The sequence below is a fragment of the Cavia porcellus genome, unplaced genomic scaffold (assembly GCF_034190915.1).
Source record: "Cavia porcellus strain 051 isolate PalLab524CR breed Dunkin Hartley unplaced genomic scaffold, mCavPor4.1 scaffold_6, whole genome shotgun sequence".
Lineage (NCBI taxonomy): Eukaryota > Metazoa > Chordata > Mammalia > Rodentia > Caviidae > Cavia > Cavia porcellus.
This window is the reverse complement of record NW_026947489.1, coordinates 76,116,385-76,138,690: the sequence shown is the minus strand read 5'-3', so window position 1 is coordinate 76,138,690 and position 22,306 is coordinate 76,116,385. Positions and strand designations below refer to the sequence as shown.

The 22,306-nt window shown below is 49.3% G+C and overlaps 1 protein-coding gene across 3 annotated transcripts in view; it reads left to right on the top strand.

Annotated features, from left to right (window-relative positions):
* Positions 1-22,306, top strand: part of Rap1gap2 (RAP1 GTPase activating protein 2) — a 270,988-nt gene that overhangs the window by 5,736 nt on the left and 242,946 nt on the right. Inside the window, exon 2 of one of the 3 annotated variants that reach the window (XM_063251041.1) lies at positions 5,190-5,306. In XM_063251041.1, coding sequence (XP_063107111.1) covers positions 5,190-5,306 — 117 coding nt within the window. Of the gene's footprint in view, positions 1-5,189; positions 5,307-10,350; positions 10,543-10,608; positions 10,729-22,306 lie in introns of those variants that run through there. The other 2 variants (XM_063251049.1, XM_063251045.1) reach the window with 2 other exon arrangements.

The window sequence follows — 22,306 nt, the reverse complement described above, 5'->3', positions numbered from 1 at the left end:
AAACCTTTTTGTCTTTTGGAGATTGTACCCTCGCCCAGCAAGAAACGCTGGCTCTGTAACTTACGAGTTCTGAGACCCGGGCCAAATTACTTCCCCACCTGGGGAAGTCTGTGTCTTCATCAGTTAGAGAGAAGCCTGTGCCTTCCTGACCTTCCCGTGTTTACCTGAAAGCACAAGCCTAGCCTGGAAAGTGCTGTCTTTGGTGATGGACTGCCTCTTCCTGGAATGTCATCTGATCTGCAGAACCTGGTGGCTGATATTTGAGCGACTCCTCTACCTTTCATCCTGTCTTATTTTTTATTTTTTAATTTTTATTGGTACCAGGGATTGAACTCACGACCGCCTGCTTGCAACGCAGGCACTTATGCCGCTGAGCTAAATCCCCAGCCCCCTAGAATCTCTTTTGTAAGGTTACTAATCCTGTTCACGAGGACTCAGATTTTATGACTTAATCTCCCCTCATAAGTTCTTACCTCCTAATACCATGACTTTGGGGTTGGGATCTCAACATAGGAATTTGGGGAGGCTGGACACAAACATTCAGATCATACAGAGCACCTAAACATTGACTCTTACTCTTGCCTGAGAAACTAGTTTTTGCTGAAGTTTCAGTGGCTGATGAAGTTTCACGTGGTAGTCCTGCACCACGCATAGTGGCGCATGCCTAGAATCCCAGCATTTAGGGAGGCTAAGGCAAGAGGATCTGAAATTCACATCCTACATGGGCAACTTAAAGAGATGTCTCAAAATTAAAAGAATCAGAAGAATTTAAAAGGCTGGGTATGTACCTCAGCGGTAGAGGGCTCCTAGATTAGATGCCCCGTGCTCCCTCCTCCCACCCTGTGCAGAGCTTTTAACTCCTTCAGTGTCCTATTCAGTGGAATTTCAGATCCAGACAGGTTATTAGGAAAGCTATTTGGGGCAGGTAGTTTGTTTCCTTACGTTCACTGTGACCCAACTCAGCAAACATGCTGACCAAGTTAGCAGACTGAATTCCTTGGTGGAGGTCATCTGGGGTGGTGCAGTCCTGGGACTGTGATTAGCTCTGGCTGTAGCTGCAGTGATTTTTACTGCAGGCTGTCTTGGAAGAGCAGAGGGTTGCGTGAGGATGTCACAGGCATCTCCGAGCCAAATCGTGGCTGATCTTTGCACACCAGTGGGCAGACTGACAGACAGACACATAAATAACTTACATCCAGGGACCAGAGAGATCACAGCACTGTGCTCAGGGTTGAGCAAGGCGTCCTAGGAATCTTAGTGTTGGCTTGGATTCTGCCTGGGAGACTAGGGACGGAGTCTGAGGCCGTGTGGTTTGCACGGGAGGCACGGAGTGGGCAGATTTAGGGTAGAGACCAAGGGAGAGCAGTTCACACAGGAGCAGCCTGGCCAAAGGCTCTAACGTAAAAAGAGGTCGAAGGACAAATGGTCCTGGAACACGGTCTGTGTGTGTGTGAGTGACGAGGGGGTGGTATGCAATGGTGGGAAGGGCAAGAACAGAACCAAGTGGGGAAGGACTGGCCACCTGAGGTGAGTGGTGTGCACAGTATTCCATCCACATTGAGAGGCCACTGACACAGGGGCAGGGAGATGCTGACAGGGTCTGTGTTGGGAAGCAGGGCTGCTACAGCAGGGCCCAAAGATGTGTAGTGAGGAGGAAACTGGATGGCAGGCAGGGGCTGAGGGTACAAGGGACACCTGGCCTCTGCTGGCTCCTGCACATGTGGCCCTGGGCAAGCTCACTTCTTCCCCAAGCCTTTGCTTCCTCATCTGTGTAACCGGTTGGTCACTTTTTCAGGGGTGAAGTGAGGGTTAGGAAAGAGGGCTGGTGGTGCTGAACTGTCATAAGCACATAAGGCAGGGAGATGGAGGGGGCTGAGAGCAGGGCAGAGGGGACAGTGCTGATGAGCCCATGACAGGGACTTCTGCGCAATGTCACCTTCAGTCCTTGCAGGAGGCCTTCCAGGTGGGCATTGCTACTTTGCATTGCTACTTTCCTTATCTTTTTTTTTTTTTTGGTGCTGGGGATCGAACTTACAACCTTTCGCTTGCCTGGCAGGCACTGTGGTTCTGAGCTATATCCCCAACCGCTTTCCTTGTCTTTGACAGATAAGGAATCTGAGACTCGGGTGGGGAAGGGTAACCATTACCACAGTCTGAATCCAGATTAGAGTGTGGGCAAAGCCAGCGAGCCCCTTTCTGGAGTGCTGGACACACCCTTCCACCTGCACAAGGGAGGGAGGGGAGGACGCAGGGAGGCCAATGGGAGAGGTTTGGGGCAAGGTAGTGTCTTCCTCATGGCGGGGGCAGGGGGTGGCAGGGCTGAGTGGTGGGGAGTGGTGGTGGTGCTCAGACTGCAGGTAGCCCCGGAAGAGGGGCCTGTGTATGCCTGGTGCAGGAGGGCAGCCTTAGGTGTGGCCCTGTGCCCATTCTGAGTTTTGTGTCCTTATCTGTACATAAAACGGTCAGACCAGATGAATGACTTCTTGGGATTTTTTTCAGGCCCTAACAATTGAGGACTTTATGACCAGAAGAAATTTAAAGTTTTTAAGAAAGTTACTTTCTAAAAACATAGTCACATGATCCATCTTCAAAAGGGACTAAAGCCACTTGGTTCCCCTCTTTGGGAGATGCCAGTTTAGTAGTGTGGTCAGCTTCCCCGCAGAGATGGTGAGACTGTATCACTCGGTGGTGAATCTAAGAAACTGAAGAACAACCCTGCTGTCTGCCTGGGGCCAGATCCTGCCACCCACTGTCTCCTTGGCTTCCTTGGAACCCTTCTTCTTTTTATCTCCAGCACTGTCCTGCTTTCTAGGCCGTCCCACCTGGACCCCTTCGAGAGCATCTAACCTGGATGCCTGCGCTGCCTTCCGTACAGCCTGGGTGATCTCCTGAAATGCCCTCAGTGGGTTGGAGGAGACTGAAGGGAGACAGCACACCAGAGCAGTGGAAGCCCTCTGCTCCCGGCACCCCTGCCTTCCTTTGCAACCTGAAAGTTGCCTCCTGACTCTGGGGCTTTGCCCAGGCGGGTCCTTCTACTGTGCTGGGCACTTCTACTGTGACTCCTTTCACCTGGAAAGTCTTTATCACAGGTGGAGTCTGGGCCACTAAATTCAGAGATTGAAATCTCAACCCCTGCTGTGGTGGTTAACGATTGAGGGTGGGCCTTTTGTGATGGGATTAGTGCCCTTATGAGCTATGATTTCCCCTGCCAGTGAGAAAATGTCCTCTGTAAACCAGGAAGAGGTCCCTCAGCTGACTCTGATACCTTAATCGTGACCATTGCCTTCAGAACTGTGAGAAATAGATTTCTGTCATTTAGGCCACCCAGGTCATGATATTGTTATAGCTGCCTAAACTAAGACATTCCTTCTGGCCTGGTTTCACCTGTCTCTCCCAGGGAGGGCTGCTGGGAACTGTCCCCCAGTGAGTCATGTGTGTCCCACTGGGCAACAGAGAGCCAGCTGACAATTTCTTTTCCCATGCATTGTACTCACCTTGTACCCCCCCATATATGAGAAGTTAAATTATGGAAAGATCGCTTCTCCGTGCTCTGACCCACTCTGTTTTCTTTTCCCCCACCCAGAATATGATTTCTATTACTTCTCTTGTCAGAATTTGTATATGTAGAGACAAGCAAATATGAATTCCTACTTTCCTTCCTTCCTTTTCACATCAATTACTACACTTGATTTTTTCTCTAATCTAAGTATCTCAGAGATCCTGCAATGGTAGCACCTAGGAACATTTTTTTTTTGCTTCCTGGAATTGAAGTCTGGACCTTAGCAAGCACTGTGTTGCTGAGCTGTATCCCCAGCCCCACCTAGGGAATCTTTAAAACACTTCTTGTGACTTCATACAGTTTTATTGTGCAGATGTACCCGAATTTTTTTTTTTTTTTGTCTTTTTCTTTTTTATTGGTACTGGGGATCGAATTCTAGGGCCGCTGAGTGCTTGAGTCAGTCCCAGTCTTTGGCTCTTATGAGTAGTCCACAGACCACCTGGTCTACACCGGAAACAAGAGGGGAGTCATCCTTCAAGGGGGGGAGTCACTGGGGTAAAGGAGAAATGCAGACAGGTGTTGCAGGTCCTCAGGAGGGGGTGCCTTTGAAACATCCAATGGTAATGGAAGAGCGTGCCTGTAGTTTTTTTGAGTTCTTTTTTTTTTTTGGTGTTTCGTTGGAGAGTGCATGGTAATGATATATTTGCTGGGCATGGTGGTACACGCTTGTAATCCCAATACTCAGGAGGCTGAGGCAGGGAGATTACTGTGAGTTCAAGGCCAGTCTAGGCTACAAAGTGAGTTGCAAGGCCAGCCTGAACTGGATAGTGAAACCCTGTCTTGAAAAGACAAAAAAAAAAAAAAAAAAAAAAAAAGTGATATGTTTGTTCATGTGATTATTGCATGGTTGCTCTCTCCACAGGACTGGAAGCTCCATAAGGGCAGAGACTGTCTTTTTTGCATATCATGAATACTTGATAAATGTTGAATTAATGAATGGATTCATGGTTTTATCAGCCTTTCTTTCTAAAACAGTCTCACTAGCTAGGCCAGGCTGGTCTTGAAGTAACTACTGTATGTAGTCCAGACTGGCTTCGAACTCACTGTGATCCTTCTGCCTGTGCCTCCTGAGCACTGGGATCACAGTCGTGTGCCACCACGGCCAGCTCAACCACCCTCCTTTTTGTTCATGGTGCCCAGCCCAGCATCCCCTATCCTTTGCAGGGCAGCGGAGGCCCTGTAAAGAACCCTGGGAGTCTGCTTCCTGCTGAACCTACTCCAGGGCAGCCTTCCTGCTGGGAGGTGAGGAAGCCCACTGGTTTAGCCTTGTAGGGGAGCTTGTAGGATTAACCCTGTCTGAGGTTTGAATCTCCTGCCTGTCCTCTGCTTACATACTTCCACTGACAGGGAACTCACCCTTTGTAAGTAACCCCTTTCAACTTCAGACAAGTAACTTTTAAATCAATTTTCTGTCTGTTGGGTTGAAATGTGCTCCCCGTGGCTGTCTCCTCTCCAGGGCATTTTAATGTGGCTATCTGCAAACAGGGCTTTCTGGTCAACAAGCAGGAGGCAGGGATATCTGCAGATAGGTGTAACCCCTGACTATCCATTGCCAACAGATGAGCGTGGCTCCCCACAGGGACTCCACACAGCCCCACTCTCTCCTTACTCTCTCCTGTCCTTCCCACAGGTATGTGCAGGAGGGACGCTTCCGAATCGAGGAGAGGACGCTCACAGCCTTTCAGTGGCTCTACAGCCCACAGCAGCACCGCATCCTCAGCCGAGCAGACCTTGAGGCCCCCTCCAGGTAAAGTGTCCTCTTGTGTTTCCCCCATTCTTTGGCCTGGGTGAACCCTCTCCCTACCAGCTGGTGCCTACACAGCCAGCCCACACCACACTGGTCTGTATACCCAGCATGAGAAAGTTTGCTCTTAGAGATGGGAGAGAGGCTCCCAGGTCCTGGGAAGAGTTCCTCAGTCCGGGCATCCATCTGGGTCTGGAGTGCACTGTGAAACTGGAGGCAACTCACAGCTTCTGCTGTCTCCGCTGTCAAGCAGGTTTGAACATGTGCTCCTTGCCTTCTATGGGGAGATCAGGACTCCAGTGAATGGTGCGTGAGACTTCTTAGGCCTGGAGATCAGCTGATTCCTGGAGATCAGGTTGAGAACTGAACCCAAGGGTGGGAGCACTGAGTTACGTCCTCAGTCCTGTTTATTTTGAGACAGCATCTCTCTTTGTTGCCCAAAATTGTGCTTGAACTTAACTTCTTTTTGCCTCAGCCCCTCAAAAAGCTGGGATGGCAGGTGTTTGACACTGCTCTCAGACAGTTCTCTAAGAGGGAGGGTGGCTGGCAGATTTGCTGGGCAGCCCTCAGTGTGAGCCGGTTGAGTCAAGCCTCTTTTGTTTGTCTGTCTCCTGCTCCACAGCCAGAATCCAGCTGGGATCCAGAGTCTGGATGGGGGCCTAGGAGGTGGGAGCTAGGATACAGTATGAGACTTAGGTGCTGGCTCCTAGACTTTCCTGTCCCTTCCCCCACCCCTGTGGACAGGTGTGACCAGTGTTACAGTGTTGACAGAGGCATCCTGGGTAATCCGCTGCTTCCATGCCCCTTTCCAAGGCCCTGGCCAGACCTGACTGTGGTCTGATTGTTTTTCTAACTCTCTCTGTCTTAATTACATTCCTTGTCATGGAGACATCCACAATTTAAAGGAGGAAAGATATTATTTATTTATTTATTTTTTGGTACTAGGAATTGAACTCATAACTTTGCACTTACTAGGAAGGCACTTATGCCACTGAGCTAAATCCCTAGTGAAAGATTTATTTTGGTCTGCAGTTTGCAGAGGTTTTAGTCCATCGTTGGCTGGCTCCAAGGCAGGGCAGTATGGTAGAGGAGCATGGCAGAGGAGAAAAAACTCATGAATGACAGAAAAAAACTCATGAATGACAGAAGGAAGCAGATAGAGAGACAGAGAGAGAGAGAGAGAGAGAGAGAGAGAGAGAGAGAGAGAGAAGGGATATGGGGATATCAAGGGAGAAGTGAAGAAGGGATAGATCAAGCCGTATCCCCAATGACCCACCTCTTCTGACCAGATTTCATCTCCTAAATCACATTTAGTTAAAAACTCATCAGTAGACTAGCCAGGAGTGATGGTGTATACCTGTATGCCTCTAATCCCAGTGCTCAGGAGGCTGAGACAGGAGGCTTGCTGCAATTTGAGGCCAATCTGGGGTACAAAAGTGAGTTGGAGGCCAGCCTTGACTGCATAGAGAAACCCTGTCTCCAAAAGACAAAAAACAAAAAACAAAAAACAAAAAACCCAAAAAGCAAACAACAAAAAACAAAACAAAAAAATTCAGTGGACAAATCCATTGATGAGTATCATGCCTCATGAGTCAATCACCTCCCAAAATCCATATCTATGTCTATGTGTGCATGAGACTTTAGGGGGGCATCTAGTTACAAACCCTGACACTCATTATCATTCATCATCAAAACCTCTTTATTGCAACTTCTAGCTCTTTCTTTCTTTCTTTCTTTCTTTCTTTCTTTCTTTCTTTGTTTCTTTCTTTCTTTCTTTTTTTGGAAGTGGTGGTGGTGCTAGGGATTGAACCCAGCACCTCACACTTGCTAGGCAAGTTCTCTACCACTGAGCTATGTCCTTAGATCCCAAGCAGCTTCTAAGTTGGCAGAACCAACACAGCCAAGAATGAGCTAGTCTTTCTTTGCAAGAGTGATTGTCTCAGAGAAGGAAAGGGATGTGACTTGGGGAGCACACACTCTTACCCAGGCTCCTCAGACTGCCCCCAGAATAAGACTTAGCTCTAAGGCTAAGACTCACCTCTGCCTGCTCTGGCCAAGAGTTCTTCACAGTTGAGCACAATGCATCTGCTTGCTCTTGTCTCTTTGACACTTTTGGAAGGTATGCAAAGCAGAAACGTGACAGCTGCCCTGCAGCTGGTTCTGATCAATGGAGAATTAGTTGAATGAAGATGTACATAGGGCACAAACCCGGGGAGAGGTGACTCAGTCACCTGGAGATTCTTCGTATTTAGTGAAATGCCCCAGACTCCAGAAAGTGGATTTCAAATAGTGTAGAGAAAAGACAGAAAAACTCCATGAACTTGAGGCCTGAGCATAGAGAAGCATTCAAAAAATGCAACTCCAAATGACTGCTTGCAGGGAAGGAGAAAAGCCAGTGTGGCTGCTCTGGGAGTGAGATGCATACATGAAGGGGGCCCAATCTGATTTAGTTCAGGCCACCTGCAGAGCCCTGCTGCAGGCCAATTACCAGCTGACATAGGAAGCTTTTCTCTCCTTCTTTCTTTTCCTTCAAAGTCTCACCACTGCCTGCCATTCTCTTCTTGGCCTATTTGTTCATTATCTGTGCTGTCTCCAGCTGGATTGTAAACTCCCCAGGACAGGGATTCTTCCATGCATTCTCTTCCATGCCCCAGCTCAGATCCTAGCCCAAGGAAGGAGCTCATTAAATAGTCACCAAAAGAATGGCACATTGTGTAATGCTGGCTCTGAACTTGTAGGCAAGCTGTAGGAGACATGCCCTAAGACTGAAGTGGGTACTCTAAAACTGCCCCAGGTAATAGCAGGGTGACAGAGGAAAGGAGAGACCTCCTGCCTGTACAAGTGGTCAGAGGCTAATGGAGATGGTGTGTTTTTTGAGCCAGAGAACAAGTGTGCGTTTCAGAGTTGCAGGAGCCAAACTGAGTCCCTGGAGTCGGAAAGCAGTCATAAAACAGGATGGGAATAACTTCACATTTCATCCTTTGGAAGGTTACATCCCAGGGGACTTGAAGAGGAGTCTATCATAGCTTAGCAACCACTTGTTTTTATGATAAAACAGTGACTTTTTTTAGTAGCTGTTATGCCATGTTGTAAAGGCTTCAGAGGAATAAATTGGTTTAATCTTCATAACAATGCTGTGATGTAGGTACCATTGTTTCCTCTGTTTTTCAGATGATGAAACAGACACAGAGGTTAAGTGACAGCTAGGAAGTGGCAATGCATGCAACCACTTATTCAGAGTGTGTCTCAGGGAAGCAGGTGTGCACTGAGGGTGGGAGATGGGGAGATAATTTGTTTCTACTGAACAGGGAAGACAATTTGTTTCTACCAAGAGGGAAAAGGTGCCATCTATGCACCATTACCAGCATCAGTCCTTGTTGAGCTGCAGAGCTTGTTTGGGAAGAGATGGTTGGGAAAAGGTGGGAGATCATCAGCATAGAGTAATTCCCTGAGAACCTGAGTCCTTTCCTTTCCTTTCTTCCTTCCTTCCTCTTGCTCCTCCTCTCCAGGTTTTCATTATGGAGTTCAGGCTGACCGTCAGCTCATGAGCATCTGCCTCACCCTCTCCAATGCTTGCCTTACAGCTGTGTGCTACCCTGTCTGGCAATGGCCCTATGCTTTAGGTGCTTACCAAAGAAAATCCTTGAATCATGGGGGTTGAAGGGCTCAGGGGAGGGTCCAGGAAAGACTCCGCTGCTCTGAGGCTCAGACTCAAGACAAAGTCTTTTCTGTCCACATATTCAGGGAGCAGTGACTGAACACCCAAGAATGGCTGGGCAGTTTGTATTTCAGGGTCTGGCTGCTGAAAGGACTCAGACTTTGGGCTGTCCACCTCTGCCTGTCTGCCTCTCTTACGTATCTTCCCTTCTTTTCTTCCTTCCCTCCTTCCCTCCACAGCTGCCCACTGTGGCCTTCCTCTGTCTGAGTCAGTGACCCTCAAGGCAGAGAAGGATTTTGCCTGCACAGGACACACACTCTACTGGGAGAGACAGACACACCAGCATGTAAACACTGAGACAAGAGTTTCCCAAGATGACCAGACTCCTGAACAAACTAGAACATAGCATCGTGATAATGAGCAACTAGCGGATGTGTGTAGACTTTGGAAGAGGTAGAAGTACTCTCTGGGGTAATGACAGCTGACCAGAATCCTGGGGGTACAAGACAGCAGTCATATGGAGAGGGTGCTAGTGTGAGGGCTGAACAGAGGGCCTGAAGCACAGGCCATGCAGGCTAAGGCTTTTCCTGCAGGGGGCGTGGGAAGTGCAAGGCCTCAGGTACGGTCTAGAAGCAGAAAGCCAGAAAGCCACTATGTCCAGCACACTGGGGCAGTGGCCTGCAGAAGGGAGGGAAGTTTCTGTGCAGTTAAAGGAAGGACTGTTCAGCGCCTAGAGCTGCCTGAGGGCTGTTCCCTGAGGGAGTGAGCTTTCTATCTATGGACTTGTACAAGCCACAGTCGTCTGCCTTCCACGGAAGTTACAGAGGGAGAGAACCATCCTAAAGGTTGGCTAGAACCCTGTTCATTCCTTAAAGTGCATCCCTGGTTTGACAGAAGCTCGGAAGGGAATCTGTGGAGCAAAGGAACAAAAGCTCCAGACTGCCAAGTCCAAAACAGGGCGGTTCCCGGGGTTTTGCCCAAGCCTCATTCCTAGTTCCTCCTCCCGCAGAGAGTCCCGGAGTGTTTTCCTCCACAGCCCAGGAACCACAAATCTTTCCTTCCTCAGCGCCTCAGGTCCCATCCTCCAAGAACCGCTGGGGCAGGTGGGCGTCTTCCTCCCACGTCCCTGGGGTCCTCTGGGTGTCGCGGCCCCGCCCCGCGCCTTTGTTCCGAGGAGCCGCCGCGGCCCGTGGGCGTCAACACGGTCCGCACCGCGCCCCCTGCGCCCCGCCCCCCTCTCCTGGAGCTGGGTGACCGCGGCGGGCTCCGGGACCCGGGCGCTGACCCGGTGGTCACGGTAGGAGGCCCCGGGGTGTGCGTGTGCGCAGCCCCGAGGCTGGGGCGCGCCTGCCAGGTGAGCGAGCGGGCGCAGCTTTGTGCGCTCTGCGCGCGGGGCCGGTGTGCGTGTGTGCGCGCCGTGGTGACGGCGCACGCGGCTGGGCGGGCAGCGAGGGATCCCCGGCGCCGGGAAGGAGGGGCTCGGTCCGGATGGAGCCGGGGTGACGCTGCGCTCCCCTCGCGCTGGCGGGCTGAGCCGCCCGGACTGACTGCTGACATTTTGTCCACTCGGGTAGTGCGAAGGTCAGTGGCGCCCCGGCTGGGTTATAATGGCATAGCCAGCCGGGATCAGCGCGCGAGTCCTGGGTGTGACTGAGCGCGGCGCTGGAGTCTGTGTTGTGGGTGTGAATGCGTGTATTGCAAAGCGACACCCAGCACCTATGGCTCGAGTGAGCTCCGTGCAGGACTTCACAGACCAAGCCATTCAAGGTACTGAGTTGTGTTTGGGAGGTGGGGTACCTGTCCTCAGGAATCCCTGACGGGTGGGGCCGGCACTCACATCCACCCGGATGCGTGTGCGAGCGCCTGAGTGAGTCGCTGACCAGCCCCTGGCGCGGCGCTGCTGAGAAGCTGACCGCGACGGAGGGCAGACGTGGGTGTTTACAGAAGGTAGTGGAAGGAAAAAAGCCAGGAAGTCCTGGAGGACCCTGCAGCTAGGAGAGGTGGGCCTGCCCTCCCCACCCCTAAAGACGGTAAACCCCAGCCCATCCTCACTCCAACCTGTTCCTGCCGCAGGCAGAGGAGCTGTGATGTGTGTGCGTGGGGGTGCTGGCTGCCAGCTTTGCATGGACCAGCCTGGTGCTCATTTCCAGAGGCCTTTGGTGGTGAGTGCAACCGTGCCAGCCCTGGGTGGGGGTCCAGGACAGCAGTTCAGGGAGTCCTGGAGTCTGTATAAACTGCACTGTGGCTCTGCCACCACCAGATGCTGTGTGTCTAGAGCTAGAAGCTGGTTGAGGGGTATCCTTCTTAACAAACCCGAAGGATGTTTAGGAGCAAATGGGGTTTGGGCTCTGAATTCGGGGATCTATCTCTGCTAAGTGGGCCTCATTGGAAATAATGAAGTTGTTTGGGGCCAGGTAACCCTGGGCTTTTTTTTTTTTTTTCCCTTTCCTGCGGGTGACCCTGGAGCAGCCCTTGAACCTCATAGGCCTCAGTTTCCTATGGAGAGGGCCCTCCCCTCCCCCAGTCTCCCTGCCACCTTCAGGAGTAAACAGATTGCACAGCTGTTGGGGCCTGGAGGCTGGCAGTGACTCAGGGCCTGTGAGGTCCTGGTTGAGGCGTCCCCTCAGGAAAGTCTGGGATCACCTTTAGGACTTTGGCAGGAGTTGAGGGAGGCTGTACCTTTGCCTAAAAGGAAAGGTGCTGGCTGCCTGAGTCCAGGGCTGGGGATGGCTTTCTGGTCTCTGCTCAGGCTTCAGGAAGCACCTTTGTCAGATGTTGAGAAGGTGGTTGAGGAGCTGGATGGGGGCCTGGAGCTGAAGACCCTTTATGGTTGATGCTTGTGGGACAAAACAGCTGCTGCACTTGGTTCCGGCCGGGGCACCTTCAGCTGGGCCCCTGCTCAGCCTAGGGAATTGAGATAGTTTGGCAGGAGGTGGCCTTAGTCCCGGAGAACCAGATCCTCCCCTGGCAGACACCTCACAGCCCTCTCCTGTTGCTTTCCTGTCGCCCTGTCTGATCAAGTGTGGCAGCACAGAGGCTCAGGATGACTTGAACCTAGAGGGAAAGCTGCCCTAGAAGGGATGGTGGGGAAGGTGTGTGGCAGTGGGTTGGCATGAGGTCATTCAGACTTGGGTGTGAGTCCAGCTTCATTACCCACTCACTGTGTGCCATCGTGTATTCCCTGCGGAGAAAGGCTCACACCGAGCGGTTTATTTGGGAAGCGATTTGGGCAAGCAAAGGTACATAGGGGAGAAAAACAAAACAAGGAGCAATATTTTTATTATCCATTAGTGTGGCCCCCACTGGACAAAGGTGGCCGCATGGACACTAACTCCCATGTACTTCCAGGCTGCTGTGTGTGTCAGATGGCTTCCTGTGGGCCCCTGTACCACATCCTCCAAGTAGGCCTTGGTGTGGGCTGTGTGGAGCACCGCCATGTTGGATCTCTAAGATGCTGCCCAGAGGACTGTTCACTGCCAAAGTGGCTGGGGTAGGAAGTGGGGCTGAGAATGGTACAATGAGGTGTCCAACACTCTGCACAACTTTGGGCAAGTCACCTAACTACTCCAAGCCTCAATTTCCCTATCTGGGTGTTGGGAGTGTTAGATATTAATAAATATCTTAGTTTTTTAACATAACCATGGGTGGGTATTCAGGGAATGGTGTTTCATGTAACTGGGAGGAAGCAGGTTTTGGTGGTGGAGACATTTATTGGTTTGGGTAGAGGAGAAGACTGGGTGGGGTAAGGTGACCTCTCAAGACCCCTCCTGGTTGTGGAATCTGCCATTCAAGGCCAGACTTGAGCTGGTCAGTTGCTCTGGGGCTTTGGCCCAGTTTCCCAGATCGCCTCTGTAGATGGTTCCCCAGTTGGTGAATTGGAGACAGTAATGCCTTGTCCCTAGGCTGTCCTTCCCCTGGAGGACACTGGATATGGGAGCCCAGCAGTGGGCAGAGGAGGACGAGGGCAGCAGGCAGCTTGGAAGCAGGTATTTGAAGGAGTGGAGGGAGGGTGGATGCTGGCGTTTGTAGTGGGCAGATGGTCGTAGGCACTTGTCTGGGCCGTGGTTAGTAGGGAGGACAGGGCAGAGAGGTGGAGGAGGGCTAGAGAAAAAGCAAAGCAGGAAAGGAGAGGAGCGTGGGCTGGCAGGAGGTGGCCAATGGTGATGGAGGAACCAGGCCTGGGGGCACCCCAGATTAGAGGTGTCCAGTGGGTGGGGAAGGGATGAGAAGGAGCAGTTAAAGGTTAGTTTGGGAGCCCAAGGGCATAATCAGAGCAGGGGTCCTATTTCAGGATTCAGCACCCACGAGCCCCCTCATTGCCATGCTTACATTGTGACCACCTGCCCCTCCTGGGTTGCCACCTGTTTTGACTGGGGCAGTGCCATCTGCAAACACTTAGGTCCTGTCAGGAGCAGCAACAGGGGAAGAGATGGGTGTGCTCTAACCAAGGCCGTTGCCGTGGCAGCAGGTGGCCCTCGCCTGCCTACCCTCTCCCTTCTCTGAGCAGCATGTTACCCCCCCTGGGAGAAGTCACACAGTAGGGACAGCGTCCACACAGTGTGCTTCAGGCTGGCATTCAGAGGTCACTGTGTTCATCCCTCTGCCTGCAGGCAAGGTCACACTTTGCCAAGGCTGAGGAGATGTGGAAGCCAGTGTCTTACCTTATCTGTTTTGCACATTTAAACACTATTTTGACCTTTGCAGCTGGCTTTTGTTCTTAGTAAGTTTAGTAAAACATAAAAATAGCAATGCCACTCTACTACCCTTTTAAAAAGGATTTTTTTCTTTTTTTCTTTTTTTTTTTTTTTTGGTAATGGGGATTGAACGCTCAAAGTCATGCTTGCCAGGCAGGTGCTTATGCCTCTGAGCTAAATCCTCACCTCCTTAAAGAGGATATTTTAAAAAACAGGGTCTTGTTATGTAGTTGAGGTTGGCCTTGAACTCAGGCTGGCCTCACACTCCTGATTCTCCTACCTCAGCCTCCCAAGTGCTAGGATTACAGGTGTGCAGCAGCACGCCCAGCTGAAGAGGGCATCGTATGGAGCGTTTGTTACCTATTTAAGAGCTTCAGTGTGTCTCAACCACGAAGTGCTCCTCAGGTCTGACTGCATCCTTCTGTGATGCACTTTATGTGTTTGGTGTTTTTGTTTTTCTCTGTTTGCCACAGCTCTTCAGGGCTTCCAGATGGGATAAAGGGATTCCTGTCTATCTGCTCACAACATGAAGCCGTCAGAGGGGCTTCTGAGGCAGTTGGGGCCACAAAGCAAGAAATGGAGGTCAGGCAGAGCCCTTGCCCTGCTCAGATTTGGCTATGAACTTGGGTCTTATCTCAAGGCCAGATTGTTTGGCATGCAGTCTCCTAGTTCAAATCTAGGACTGCAAATTGTTCAAATCTAGGATCACAATGGACCTGCTGGCTGGGCCCTGCCAGGTCTGGGACAACAGATGGCAGCGTGGGTCAGAACTTGGAGGACACTGGCTTAGCCAGAGCCCTGCTGGTCAGGTGGCCAGGAATGAGAGAGAGCAGGTGGGGAAGGCAGGTGGGCTGAGGTGTACCTGTGTGTGTGCACACATCTGTTTCGCACACATATGGCCTGGAGGCCCCGTTGCAGCGGCTGCCTCTTCCTCTCGGCGTGGCTCTGTGTGGTTCCTTCTGAGCACATCTCTGTGTGCACTGTTGTGCTCTGGACTTGTTCCTGGATAGTTTGTGCGGGGGTGTGCCTGTGGGCCGCCTGCCGGGTGCTCTCCAGGGTTCTGAAGGGTGTGCGATGGCAAGTGACACTTTATCCCAGCAGGGGTCCTGGCCCCCTGTGCCTCTTGTCACACCCAGTGCTGCCCTCTCTTCAGGATGTCTTACCCTGTCCCTCCTTCTGCTTTGAGGAAGCTACTTCTCTCCCTCTGGCTGTGTGTGTATCCATTGCCTTTGGGCTGGGGCCTGGGGAATGATAACCAGTCCAACCTCTAGCCCAGTTCTGAGCTCTTAGTGGGTTGCACATGAGCCCTGGGTTGAGATGTGTCGGGAGGGGGGGGGTTCCGGGGGAGGGCAGAAGTGGCCTGCGTGTTGGCATGCTTCGGGGAAGAAGTGTGCGTGCCTGCTCCTGTCCACATGATCTACCCTAGTGGATTGGACACTGGTGCCCAGGGGAAGGCTCCCTGGCTCCGGCTCTACATATCCTTCCCTTGGTAGTACAGTGTCTGATGGGGTGGTGGTGGTGGTGGTGCTGAGAGGCCTCTGGGGCTTGGAGTATCCCCCTGGGAGTCTTGGCCTCAGCAAAACTTGAAGTATTATCATTGATATTTATGCAGCTCTTCCTGGCCGGGCTCTGGACCACATACTGTACCTGGATTGGCTCTTTTACTTCCCCACAGAGTCGGTGCCTGTAAGGAAAATAATCCTAAAAGGTGGGTTCTTTGTTATTTTATGCGTAAGTGGAGGGCCCTTCCACAAAGTCCACAACTAGTTAGTGATGGAACCAGAAGGTGAGCTGAGGTAGGGATTTTTTTTTCTTTTTTGCTTTTTCTTCTTCCTTTTCCCCCTCCTCTCCTCCTCCTCTTCCCCCTCCTTCTCTTCCTCCTCCTCTTTTTTTCTTCCTCCTCCTCCTCCTCTTCTTCTTCTTCCGTGCTGAGGATTAAATCTGGGGCTTTTATACATTGAGCTACATATCCAGATCTCTTCTTATTTTGAGACAGGGTTTCATTAGGTCTCTAAATTGCCCAGGTTGGGCTCAATCCCCTGCCTCAGCTTCTTGAGTAGCTGTGATTACCGGTGTGTGCTACCATGTCCACCTTCTCTCTAGTTATCCTTGGCTGTCTTGCCTTCAGAGAAGCTGTTCCAGATTATACCACTAAAGAGAGTTCCTGCCAGGTGTGGTACACAACTATAATACCACGCTAAGACAGCAGGATCGCTAGGAAGGTCAAGGCTAGCTTGGGCTACATAGTAAGTTCAAGGTCAGCGTGAACTGCATGGTAAGATTCTATGTCAAAAAGCAAAACAAAACTAATAACAAAAATCAAAACAAAACAACAGAAGCCCCACAGTAAGGCAGGGCTCCCCAACCATCTGGCTCCCTTTGGATCATAACTGCCTGTGGTAGATACCTGCCTAAAATTTTCCCTCTTTTATCTTCTATCTCCTTACCACTACTCTGAAGCAGGGATGTGTCTGCCTACTCACCTAAATATCCTCAGAGTTAGTGGGGAGCTTGGAACCCAGTACAGACACAATAAACACTTGGTGAATATATGAATTAATGATTGAAGATTTCTTTGACTCCAGACTCAAGCCCTAGCCTAGTTGATTTCTCTGTGCTGTCCATTGCATAGCAGGGCTCACTGCAGGATATCCAGGATATCAGGCCCTAGAGCCAGATTTCTTGGTTCATATTCTGGTTTTGCCACTTTTGGTGCTACCTAGTGCTGGATAATAACCCATCCAGAAACTGATGTGGATGTGTAGTTTGGGCAGGGTTTGGCAGGGGTGAGGTATACCTTGTCTACTCAAGAGTTATCCAGGTAGCTCAAGGCCATGAAAGCTTGGTTGCTCATGGCTGGCAGATGCTGCTAGCTGTTATTTTGGCTTCTCTATTCTTCTCCACGTGGCCTTTCCATGTGCTCTCCTGTGTGCATAGTGGCTGGGCTATGGGCAGGTGTGCCAAGGAAGAAAGCCAGCTTCTTTTCACCTGGGAGTGAGGCAGCTTCACGTCTGTCAAACTCACAGAGCCCCAGATTCAGATGGAGGAAACACAAACCCTTCTCTTGATGGAGGGGTGTCAGCATTACAGGATAAGAAGAGCGTGTGGGATGGGGAGTAGGGGACAGGTGGCCATCATTGGAAAATACAGCCTGTTGCAGCCAATTACTGGGAGCATGACCTTGAGCAAATTAGTTTTCTCCAGGCTGTGGTTTCCTCATCTGTGTACCTTATCAGGCTGTTCCTTTACTGACAAGTACAACTTCATCCATGGATCTGCCTGACCACAGGTAAGGCTTTGGTCCAGATTTTCTCCAGACTACAGGTCTTTCCCTTATTCCCCACCCATTGTCCTCAGTCCAGGGGACCCTCCTGTAATGTGTGCAGAGCCCTCCCAGGACAGGGGGAGGGCTGTCATGGGGGAGAGAAAGGGAACTTAATAGGAAAGACCTTTCTGTCTGTTTTTTGTCTTATTCCAAGTCAGCCCTTCTTCTTCCAAAGGGGTAGGGGGTTAGGATTATTGATGGAGATTCTGTAAGGCTGAGGCTCTAGCCAAAATGCTCTGGGTCTACCCCCAGTGCCCCATCCTCTAGTGGCCCCATCTTTATCCAAGGAAATAGATGAGTGAGGCTTTAATACGCTGGGTACAGCGACAGCCCTTTTATTAAGGGTCTGGGGAAGCTCTTTGTGTCTCCTGTGCCTGATGCCTGCCTTTATGTGAGTCTCTTCATCAGCCAGAGACATGATCCTGGGTCCAGCTTGCCAGGCCTTTGGGAAGAACCTTATGATTTGTTCCTCCTGGCCCAGGTTGGGGCTATTCCTTTTTTTTTTACAGACAGGGTCTTACTGTCCACTTCAGGTTGGCCTTGAGCTTGTGGTGGTCCTCTTATCTAAGCCTCCTAAATGCTGGGATTACAGGTGTGTGCCACCATGTCCCACGGGGCTGCTCCTCTGCTGGGTATTGGTTAGGGGTCTAGGGAGAGTCTTGGGGTTTGCTCCAGCCCACTGGGCAGTGTCTCATATCCAACAGCACCTTTATTTGGGGCCCTTTCTACCATGAGCTTTCTCTATAAGAAAAACAAGAGGGTTGAAAGCAGAGGCTGAGTTTGAATTCTGCCACTGCCACCCACCAGCCCTGTGGCCTTGGGGAAGTTTCAACCTCTCTGAGGCACCACTTCCTCACTAGGAAAGCAAATATAGTTGTGGTAAGCATTAAGCAAAATAAAAACTGTTACCTTTCTGGTTCATGGGAGGCTCTCAAGAAATGACTGAAGTTATAGATGAAAAATCCATGATGGAGGGAGTTTCAGTGGCATCCCACAGCCACTGAGCGTCAGAACTGGGGCAGGAATCCATATGTTCTGACATCAGGCGGTTGTTGCTTATCTCAACGTTAGGAAACATGATTTACCCAATCTCTTCCACCAGAGGCAACATGGCTGCCGGTTTAGAAAGAGACAAGGCTCTCCCTTGCACTACCCACACTTGCCTGTAGAGGGCACTTGTTCCCGCCTCCTGGCCCAACCTGGTGAGGGGAGTACCAGGATGCTCTACAGTCAGGGAGGGTTGGGAGTGACCTAGCTGAATGGGCTGAGCAGATGGTGGGTGGGCAAAGAGCTTCCCTTAGGATCTTTAGTGAGAACCCATGCTGGCAGTCCCTAGTGCCCAAGCCTTCCTTTGGATAACTATGGGGCCACCAATGATAATGCAAATCTCAGTGTATTTCAGTTCAGTGCTTCTTATAGAATGAAAATCAGCAGAGGAAGCTGGGGATTTAGCTAAGTGGCACAGTGCCTGCCTGGCAAATGTGAGGCCCTGAGTTGAATTTCTGGTACCCTCCCCCCCAAAAAAAACCCCAAAACATCTGGGAATGGTAGCCTGCTTTCACACCAGAGTTTTAGTAGTCACATAACTAACACCTTACAGATCAGGCATGCTCTGACAGTTTAGCCTGTGTTAACTCCTTTCCCCTCCAACAGCCTGCTGAAGCGGGGAATATCATTATCCCAGCCTTACGGATGGAGCGTCTGGGACAGACAGGCTGCAAGCTCTGCCCAAGTCCACACCACTGGTAGTGGTGGAGCTTGGGCTTGAATGCATGTTTGAATTCCAGAGAGTTCTTATACCCAGTATGTTTTTAAGCATTGATTGATGGATGAACCTGGAGCCTCACAGGGTCCCCTCCTCCAAATCCATTTTATTTCAAAGAGAAAAAAAGTTAAAATTTCAAAACATTTCAATCGGGGCAGCAATGGCACATACCCTGCGCGCTGCCATCCCCAAATCATTCACCCAGAGAACAAGACATCTACATTCAGTTGTCCAAACAATGGTATCAGCACCAATCTTTCCCCTCAGTGAACTCAGAGAAATCAGTAGTGTAAGTGTTCTATTTTTTACATGCACACACACACACACACACGTTTCTTTCAGCTTCTCACACTAGTGAGATAGTATGGTGTTTGCACATGTGTGTCTTATTTATTTCACCTATGTGTGTGGTCTCAAGTTGCATCCATTCACCTATAAAAGTCTCCAGTTTGTCCTGCTTTATGAGCCTCACAGTGTTAACCATGTGTTGAACCACTGAGCCCCAGTGCCTTCGAAAACCTGTTTGTTCCCGTTCTTGTCTCATTATGCTTTCTTTTATTTGCCATTATTTTAAAGAGTATCATTTTTTCTAATTACAAAATAAGGTTTGCTTATTTAATTTCCTTTCTCTCTCTCTCTTTCTTCTTTCTTTTCTTTTCTTTTCTTTTCTTTTCTTTTCTTTTCTTTTCTTTTCTTTCTTTCTCTCATCTTGACAGGGTCCCACTCTGTAGTTTACACTGGCCTCAATCTCATTATGTCACCCAGGTCGCCTTGAACTCCTGGTGATACTCCTGCCTCAGCCTCCTGAGTGCTGGGATTACAGGCATGTGCCACCATGTCCAGTGGTTTGCTTATTTCAGAACGTTTAGTAAGTGATATAAAAGATGATGACCCATAATCCCACCTCCTGAACACTTTGACCTGGGCACCTGATTTATTTAGCTTGTTCCCACTCTGAAACCAGCTGTCACTATTTTCCCATGTCATTACATATGCAGTATTCTAGTGTGAATTGGCTGACGTAGTCTGCTGCTAGTACACTAACCCTTTAGCCTGCCCTCTGAGACTGGATATTTAGGTTCCCACTGTTTCACAGTTTTGACCATATTGTGGTAGAGACCAGGAAAGTACAGTTTCCCTCTTGGGATTGACTGAATTGGAAATGAAATTGCTATGTCCAAAGGCATACATATTTTTAAAAACCTTTTATCAAATATAACTTGCCTGCAGAACGGTACACATATTTTAAGTGTCCAGGTTGATGAATTTCTGTATACTTGATACATTTATATAAACTCAGCACCCAGATTAAAAAACAGAGATCATGGTTTATATTCTGGAGGCCTCTTAGGTAGTTTTTTTGGTTGGTTTTAGAGATGAAGTCTGTTTCCAAAGCTGATCTCTAACTTTTTTTCTTTTTTTTTTGAGACAGGGTCTCACTATATAGCTTAGGCTGGTCTTGAACTCACTGGTAACCCAAAATGGCCTCAAACTCACAGTGATCTTTTGGCTTTAGCCTCCCGGGATCACAGATGTGCACCCCTGTGCCCAGCTAGCAAAGCTGATCTCTAACTTCTGAGCTCAAGTGATCCTCCTGGCCCAGCCTGCTGGGTGGCTGCCATTACACGTATGTACCACCACGCCTGGCTTGGCAGACACATTTTTAAAGGACTCTAAATCATGTTGTCAGATTCCTCCCAGCAAAGTTATATTCTGGTCTCTTTTAAGTTATCTTACTTACGACTGAAACACAAACTCTTAGTTTAAAAGCAGACTGGATGACAGAACCATCTGGAAGCAGATGGTGAGAGATCCTTGTTTTCACTGAGTGAAGACAGCCTTCTTTTTAGGACAGAGGGGGCGGAAGAACTAGGAAAGGGGTCAGTGTTCTTGGGCTTGAAACTTTTAGTTTAAGGTTCTAGTTCTTTTTTTTTTTTTTTTTTTTTTGGTACTGGGGATTGAATTCATGATGTTGCACTTGGCAAGCAGATGCTTATGCCGTTGAGTTAAACCTCCAGCCCTTAGTTTAAGGTTTTAGAGAAGTAACCAACTGTAGCCTTTCTTTTTTGTCTTTTTGAGACAGGGTCTCCCTATGCTGTTCAGGCTGGCCTTGAGCTCACTTTGTAGCCCAGGCTGGTCTCAGACTTGCAATGGTCCTCCTGCCTCAGCCTCCTCAGTGCTGGGATTACCGGAGTGTGCCACCACACCCGGTTTGTAGCTTCTTTTTAAAAACCTTAATTAACATTTTTTTTTCTTCAAATTATAGCATGTTCATGATTTTGTGGCACAGAAGGACATACAGTGAAACACTCATTCCCTCTAGCTCCTAGAGGCTGCTAGCCAAGGGCAGTTGCTCTCAGAGACTGCCCATGCACCCATAAATTTACACATTCACTTAAACTGAAGGGAAATCATACTATATGAGCTCTTCTAAGTCTTTTTTCTCCATTTGAAATTTTAGAATATCTTTCTATATTGAGTTTGTATGTTCTACATCATTCTTCATGGCTACATACTATTCTGTTGTATGCTTATTTCACGATGCTGTGATGTTGGTCTTATAGGTTATTTACTGTATTTTCATTACAAACAATGCTGTTGTTGACATTTATATGCACAGATCTTGTCAACCCCTGAGACTTAACCTGTGAAAAATTTCTCAAAATTGTTAGCACAAGATATGGACTGTTAATTTTTCTTCTTTCATTTGTTCCTTTTTATTTTTTTCTTTGAGACAGGCTGTTGCTGTGTGGCCCCAGACTGGTCTTGAACTCACTGTGTAGTGCAGGCTGGTCTTGAACTTGTGATCCTTTTGTCTCAGCCTATAGATGCTGAAATGTACTCAAAATTTTGTTAGATTGTATGACCCAAGGTTCTTCATAGGAACAGAGCAAATAGGAGATAGATCTCTTATCTTCATCTCTCTTTATGTGTGTATATAAAAATAGATTTCTTATGAGGGTTTGGCGCATGTAATTATGGCAGTTGGAGGTTCTAGGATCTGCCATCTGCTAGCCAGAGACCCAGAGAGCTGGTGGTATTGTTCAGTCCACGTTGTGAGAGCTGAGCCAGGAGTGGGGATATGGAGGGCAGGGGAAGAAGGATGCCTCCACTCAAACAGAGAGTGAATTTGCCCTTTACACATTTATTCGCCCTATGCAGGCCTTCAACAGATTGAACAATGTCCACCCGTGTAGTCTGCCACTTCAAATGGTAACCTCTGCTGGGACGCTATTGGACACTCCAGATATTATGTTTTACCAGTTTAGTGGGCATCTCTTAGTCAAGTAGACATCATCAAGTTCACATAAAATAAATTATAATACATTAGATGTTGCATACTTTGTGATTTGCTTGTTTCTTTATACCCTCGTATCATTATTATTATTTTTTGAGACAAGATCTCACCGTATAGTTTATGCTGGCCTTGAACTTCTTTATATAGCCCAAGCTGGCCTTTAGCTCACAGTAGTCCTCCTGCCTCAGCCTCCTGAACGCTACGGTTACAGATGTGCACCACCACGCCTGGCTCAAGGTTTTATGTTAAACCTTTACCATTAG